Source organism: Nanorana parkeri, unplaced genomic scaffold, assembly GCF_000935625.1.
Source record: "Nanorana parkeri isolate BGI_ZX_2015 unplaced genomic scaffold, ASM93562v1 scaffold1590, whole genome shotgun sequence".
NCBI classification, from domain to species: domain Eukaryota; kingdom Metazoa; phylum Chordata; class Amphibia; order Anura; family Dicroglossidae; genus Nanorana; species Nanorana parkeri.
Window position 1 is genome coordinate 133,438 of NW_017307858.1, and position 7,738 is coordinate 141,175.

A 7,738-nucleotide genomic window follows, 5' to 3' on the forward strand; every position below is an offset into this window, starting at 1 on the left:
ACATACCAATCGCTGAAAGAGGTCGATGACTTTCACTCTGGCGAGCGGCGGCGAGAGGATTTCTGCCTTGAATTCGGTCTTACCTGTGGGGGACGCAACAAGAAATAACATCAGTAATATTCCACGTCATTATTTCAGCGTGCCTCGAGTGCGATCACATGACATCCCAATAGACCGACCACATTCAGGCCAATTCTATAGCATTACGCCGCATTGGTGACGAGTTTAATGCCGTGACCCCTCCCAACCACTTTCCAGCAGCCACACCAGTATAAGATTCATTCTGATTGGTCGGCAGGGACTCCACCCCCATCCAATGCCTATGGAATCACCGTGTCATGTATTTGTTACTTTGTTGCACTCGTGTATGGAAGAGAACAATTTGTATATGTGAGAAGAAGTAGCTATTTCAAATGCCGCAGAGGGTGGACCCCACCGGGCGACTTACCGATGATTTCGGGAGCCGTTAACAAGCTCATAAAGTCGTCGTCCTTCTGGTGCTGCGTCACCTTCATCAGCGCCCTCTTGTGGAAGGCCGACAGGATGTCCTGCAGGATGTCGATCTGCTTCAGCTGGCTGCACAGGCTGCAGAGCCGCAGCGCCTCCTCGTGGCAGGTGAGCGCCTTGGACAGATGCGCCTTTCCTAGACGGGGCAGGAAAAACAGAGACGGCAATGAAAGGACGCCGGGACGGCTCAAATATACACAGAATGGAGGGGGAGGGGAGGGGGATTTGTGTCCGTACACAATAGCTTTTTTTTTTTGTTCTCATGTTTGTTCTCATGCACTTGGTGTGTTGGCTGGCGCTCCGCAACGTCATTTTAGCTGAGCCGTTCCATTGTGACAGGACGGGGAGGAAGGAAACGCAGAACTCCAGACATATAGGGAACCTGCCAAATTTCCATTTCTGTGTCCATCCAGTTCTGAGATTTGCACTAGGGAGGCACCGGTACCGGTTTTTCGGTATCGAGTACAAGCGCCAATATTTTGCTTTCGGTACTCGCCGATACAGAGTACCAATACCGGTGCTTCCGCTGCCAATGGAGCCAACAACCCGGGCAATTTGGTCAGAGGTTTGCTTGGGAAACAGCATCGAGCCGGCTTCCTGATTGCCCGGGAAGCCGGCTCCATGCTGATTTAGCTGGGAAGGCTTCCCAGCCAATCAGGAAACTGGGAGGCGAGTCATGACCCACTTCCTTGCTTCCCAGCCAATCAGCATGGAGGCGGCCAAACGGCATTGAGCCCGCTTCCTGATTGCCCGGGAAGGCTTCCCAGCCAAAATCAGCATGAAGCCGGCTTCCTGGCCAATCAGTAAGAAATGATCGGCAATAATCAGCAAGTAATAACCCGCCTCCTGGCTTCCTGATTGTCCGGGAAGCCGACTTCCCAGCCAATCAGCATGGAGCCGGCTTTCTGATTGCCCCGGAAGCTGGCTCCCTGTTCCCCAAAGGCACTGCCGGTTTAGAGGAAATCTCCCTTTGACCGGAAGTTCCGGTATCGGAGCATTTGGGCGAGTAGGAGTACTCGCCCAAATACTCGGTATCGGCACTGATAACGATACTAGGATCGGTGCATCCCTACCTTGCACCGCTCTGCAGAACAGGAGGCCTAACTTTTTTCTCTGCTGGCATAAAAGAACACTAACAGGTATTGTCCCTCCCCCAGCCTGTGATTGGACAGTAAAAGGAGAAGCAGGAGACTGATTCAGTCCTTGCCTAGCGGCTTTTCTTCTCAGGCTGCTCTCTAGCTAAAAGGCACAAACAAATGGCAGACTAGGCGCCGAAAGATTTCTCATTCTGTTCAGCCGGCCTCGTCATCCTCTCTCTGCCCAGTCACACGTCGTAGCCAGCTAGGTGACCTCACTTTTCTGTGCTGCAGTTATACAATACAGATTGGTCACCTCTCTCTCCCCTACTCCTCCCAATGGACACGGCCCTCCCCTGAGGAAGCTCCCAGAGCCTAACATCTTGGATGACAGAGCAGAAGGAGCGGCGGTTCCTCGCTCTGTCCATGTCAGGTCCGGTGGGGACTTTGGGGAGCCGATATAAGAACAGATCTCAGCAGCTGTTAATGAATTTGAGATTTGTTTCAAGGGGGTGTGTCTTCATATCTCAGCTGTAACCTATAGCGGGCCCCGGGTTTTATCATTACCTAGCTGTGTCCTCTGCTGTTTGTCTTTAAGTATCTTCAAGGCGGTCAGCCCTTCTGGAATGTGGTCATACAGCTGGGACAAGGCCTTCTCCTGTTTGTCTTCGTCATCGTGGGGCCCCACTGCGGGAGAAAAGGATATGGTCATGTGACAGCCTCTGAGAAACCTAATGTCCAGTACAATAATAAGATTGCAGCAATATAGTCTGCAGTGCTGGAAAGAGCTATTCAAACCAGACTCCGCCCCTGAGGAGCTTACAGTTATTCAGATACATGTTTCGAGCCAATTAATGTCCTGTATTTTATAACACACCTTATAAAATATCTAATGTCCAGTACAATAAGAAGTGTTGTGTATTTTACTTTAAGATTGCAGCAATATATGCTGCAGTGCTGAAAAAAGCTATTCACATTAGACTAGAGCTGCAACAATTATTCGATTAAGTCGATTAAAATCGACGATGGAAAACGTTGCAAGACTCCGCCCGAGTAGCTTACAGTCATACAGATACAGTACAAATCGGTGTTATGTGTTTTATTTACAAAGCACCACTGTATTCTGCAGTGCTGTAAGGAACCATTCACATCAGACTCCGCCCCTGAGGAGCTTACAGTCATGTAGATACAGTACATGAACTGTTATACATTTCTCAGATAGTACCAATATTCCACAGTGCTGTAAAGACTCAGCCCCTGAGGAGCTTACAGTCAAACAGATACATACTGCTAGCTGAAAAATCTACATTTTTTTTCTTGTGCTATGAAAGTGAGCCAGCGCTTTGTAATGTTCGGCTTTGACTTGCACCATGACGGTCCAGGAGTAGGGAACGTTCTCCTTGATGGGAGCTTGGTTCATGGCGTTGTACACTTGCAGGTGGACCTCACTGACCTGCGGGAAACACAATCAGCGTCAACCAGGGTCCCCGCATTGCTTTATGGTCTTAAAAGGGACAGGCAGCATAAAATGACAAGTTGTAACAGTTTCAAGAGTTCTTGAAGAGTCGTAGGAGGGGACACCACGGGAAGAGCCACCGGAGGGGACACCACGGGAAGAGCCACCGGAGGGGACACCACGGGAAGAGCCGACCTGATAGATGAATGTCGCCGGGCGGCACTTGTAAGCCTCTCCCAGCCCAAGATGGACGCCAACATGGCCCTCCTATACACCGCGCAGCGTACTGAGGTGAACATTTAAATTGCTGTGCAGAGGTGGGGCCCTTCATGTCTTTCAATGTTCTATTAAAAGTAACAATTCCAGCTTGCTGGTCCTTTAAAGAGAACCTGTCACCAGACTGATCGTTTCAACAGAAATCTTCCCATAAGGTTGTAGGAGCATTTCATGTAATTTACAGTATATTGTGTTATTTCCCTTTAAAAGCCTCCCTTGTGTAGACATCCAAAAGCCCAGGGGCCGCTGCCGGGCGCCGCCATGTTGGATGTGATGTCAGCAGTCCCAGAGATTCCACTTAAGTGACACTCTATTGCAGGGGAAGGGAAACTCCGGCCCTCCAGCTGTGGTGGAACTACAAATCCCATGAGGCATTGCAAGATTCTCACAGCCACGACTCCCGGAGAGAGATGCATCATGGGATTTGTAGTTTCACCACTGCTGGAGGGCCAGAGTTTGGCTACCCCTGCTCTATAGGAATCCCCTTATGTCCTCCCCCAGGTGCTACATAATACATAAAAGGTTATGTGGGGGGGTGGTGTGAGGAGTGGCATAGGAGCTGGGCTAGCACAGACAGAAATTAGACACTCCCAGAAAAAGAGAGGGTTATGACGTTCAAGGAGGGAGGGGGCTGTGCTAGGGAATTGACTAGTCATTTCTTTCACAGCCTTGTAAATTGCCGAAATTTTTTTAACATTTTTCATTTTTCTGCATTTAAAAAAAAATGGTGACAGGGTCTCTTTATTTTATGACATTCAATGTTATTATTACAGATGACTCTGGGATCACGAGACGTCCAGAATGTAGGACACGGACGCATGGAGGATGCAGCCAGCGGTCCTGCCAGTCTGAGAACGGCAGTCGGGAACCACCGATCTGTGCAGCAAAGGGTTAACACAAGGCTGCAGCAAACAACAATCGTTCAGGCAATGATTAACCGATAGCCAGAGATATAATTACCTCTACGTGCGCACCCGACACCTACAACAGGCGGGCGCTGCGAAATGCCAAAACATGACCTCATTTATGTACCAGGAGACCCATAAAATCGTTTAAGGGGAAGTCCTCCGGGGGCCGGTGGAGGGGAGGATCGGGCCCCGGGATGGGAAGATTGTGGCAGGATGCAGGTAAGTGTATATCTCTGGCTGTGGGTGGGGGGGCGATGGGTTACATTATATCGGGAGGGGGATAAGAAACTGATATACATTGAATGAACTATTACCCGAGTTCTGTCTGGCCATTTTTGTGAGTCACAACCCCCCTCCCCCCCTCAACAGTACACTCCCCGCCACACAGTACAGCCAGCCAAGTGACTCTACTGTTCACTACAGCAAATCTGCAGCTTCCCGTGTCCCACCACTAGATGGAGCCGGTGAGTATAGGAAATTCCTATGTTGTATGATTGAACTGTTACTGAGAGCTGATTACTGAGTGCTGACTCTCCTTCCTTTTGGACTGCACAGTCCTAGTAACACCACCTGCACAGCTGCTGGGACAGAACAGTGGCAGATTGAGTCTGTTACCGAGTGCCGATTACCGAGTGCACTGGGTCTGACTCTGGTCCCTTTTGCACTGCACAGTTACAGAACCTGCACAGCTGCTGGGACAGAACAGTGGCAGATCAAGTCTGTTACTTAGTGGAGTGCTGATTACTGGGTGCACTGGGTCTGACTCTGTTGCTTATCAGACTGCACAATCCGGATAACACAACCTGCGCAGCTGCTGGGACAGGACAGTGTCAGATCAGGTCTGCTACTGAGCGCTGATTACCGAGTGCACTGGACTGCACAATCCTGATAACACAACCTGCGCAGCTGCTGGACGAATACATCCTGGATATCATTTTGGACGTGACACTGCAGTATTCATATTGGCCCAGATAAATACCTTCGCCGCCTCTTGTGCCACCTTGGCCAACGTGCAGAATTGGTTCTGGACCCCGGACAGGATCAGCTGCTCGAAGTAGCACTCGGAAGCTTCCGCCAGCAGCATTTTAATGAGGGCCCCCAACATGGCCGGACTCATGTCGTAGCTGGGGGTGTGTGTGAAGGTTTCCTTCAGGTAGCTGAGAACTCCTGGAAGAGAAGGAAAGGAGATTGGAGTGACGAGGTAGCAGAGAGGAGGCGGCACGAGGGATACACTTTACATCGAAATGCTTTAAAAAGGGGAAGAAAATCTGGACTCGGGGGTGGGACACTCGCCTGGTGCACCCAAATGGCGGCGTACTCGAAGTGTCAACAAACTTTATTGGTCTGTTCACTGATCGCAATCCCTGCACTAAGGAACCATAGGAACTAAAAACAGTCCTCCCATTCTCAACCTCTCCATTATCACACAGTCCTCCACAGTCCTCCCATTCTCAACCTCTCCATTATCACACAGTCCTCCACAGTCCTCCCATTCTCAACCTCTCCATTATCACACAGTCCTCCACAGTCCTCCCATTCTCAACCTCTCCATTATCACACAGTCCTCCACAGTCCGCCCATTCCCTGACCTCTCAGTTATCACACAGTCCGCCCATTCCCTGACCTCTCCATTATCACACAGTCCGCCCATTCCCTGACCTCTCCATTATCACACAGTCCGCCCATTCCCTGACCTCTCCAATATCACACAGTCCTCCCATTCTCAACCTCTCCGTTATCACACAGTCCTCCACAGTCCGCCCATTCCCTGACCTCTCCAATATAACAGTCCGCCCATTCCCCGACCTCTCCATTATCACACAGTCCGCCCATTCCCTGACCTCTCCACTATCACACAGTCCGCCCATTCCCCGACCTCTCCATTATCACATAGTCCGCCCATTCCCCGACCTCTCCATTATCACATAGTCCGCCCATTCCCTGACCTCTCCATTATCACACAGTCCTCTACAGTCCGCACGTACATCAGTTGCCACAAGGCAGCAGAGTAAACACCAACCAGGATTTTCCCTGCAACCGGTCCGGCAAGTCACAGAGGCTCAGCCGGTGACACAAGGCACACAGGACGGGTGTAACGTTTCCCATCCATCACCACGGCGTCCGTTTATCGGCCGTCACCTGTGTATTCAGTGTCACTTTCACCCTTTTTAAACCCAAAGTGAACGGAATTCAGTTGCTTTGTGTTTTTTATAAATATACTTCACCGTCTTTTAAACATGGTTACATTCCTGTCTACATGCACCCCAGCGACGGCTGCATGGAGTTTCCTGATGGTGACAACAGAGAACCATGCCTGTTTAAGGGTCTTAAAATGGCCACTCCACTGGAAGCCCATGTGCCAGGGTGACAATGCAGGGTGACAAGGAGCACAATTGGGAGACGGGGACAGAGCGTTGTCACCTGATAACAGGAAGTATCTGTACAAAGACCTTCATGGCAGGATCACCGGGAAATATTATAACCAAAGCTGCAGATTTCAAAATACTGACAATGACTTTTGAAATGACTTGAAGAAGAACTCCGGGAATCAAAAAACGAATCCTTGCAGTGGGGCTACCACTTCATTCATTTATCTTATACCTGGTGATCCTGCCAGTAACACGCTTCCTGTTCAAGGGTGACAACGCTCACTCACTGTACTGTATCTACGGAGGAGCAACATTGCCACCCTAGAACAGGACTACAAAACACCTCTCCTCTTCTCCGTAACAGGTGTGTTGTAGTCCTCAGAGAAAGCTATGAACAATGTAACTAATAAGAATGCAGCACAGGAAGTTATGAGCTCACAAGATTCCTGGCAGGATCAACAGGGATTTATTTCAGATATAACAAAAAACTCGCTCAGTTGTGTATTTAACAGAATAAAACAGAGAAAACGAGTTCCTTGTTACAAAGACTTTACAGGTCCATCAGAAAATGTGTGAATTTTGGGTGAATGTTATTTGAATCTTCTGTACGTAAATACACCCCCTAAGGGACCAAAACATTCACCTATGCGTTATATGACATCAGTATCTTTACAGGAAGGCCACCGGTGGCAGTTGAGGTTTATTGGAAGCCGGGAGGTGGTAGGAGAGTAGCGGGTACAAAGGTCCCACACTGAATCATTAACCAGCTTCCACAAGAAATATTACGCAGCCGATAAGCTTCATTGTCAGAATCCCCAGAAACCTCCAAAACCAATTGTTCTGTTCTTGTGAGGGCCGGCTCATGCGGGGGCTTTCAAAGTGACCCGGCACAGGAAGAGTTGGCACGGCTATTATCGATGAGTGGGCTTTGCCTTCTGCCTGCTACTTACTGGCTTGTTCTGTTCAATCATTAACTGCAACCCTCACTCAGCGGGAAACCCCAAAACACAGCAATGAAGTAACATGACCAGCAGCAATCCACAAGGAAGACATATAGATAGAGAGAGACCGAGAGAGAGAGAGAGAGAGAGAGACCGAGAGAGAGAGAGAGAGAGAGAGAGAGAGAGAGAGAGAGAGAGAGAGAGA

At 49.5% G+C, this 7,738-nt stretch overlaps 1 protein-coding gene across 1 annotated transcript in view; it reads right to left on the bottom strand.

Annotated features, from left to right (window-relative positions):
- RHPN2 (rhophilin Rho GTPase binding protein 2) overlaps nt 1-7,738 on the bottom strand; it is a 49,703-nt gene that overhangs the window by 2,460 nt on the left and 39,505 nt on the right. The window contains exons 9-13 of the mRNA XM_018570744.1: nt 5,203-5,390; nt 2,907-3,036; nt 2,151-2,303; nt 449-643; nt 7-83 (exon numbers count right to left, since the gene is read on the bottom strand). Of these exons, the coding sequence (XP_018426246.1) occupies nt 7-83; nt 449-643; nt 2,151-2,303; nt 2,907-3,036; nt 5,203-5,390 (743 nt within the window). The remainder of the gene's footprint in view (nt 1-6; nt 84-448; nt 644-2,150; nt 2,304-2,906; nt 3,037-5,202; nt 5,391-7,738) is intronic.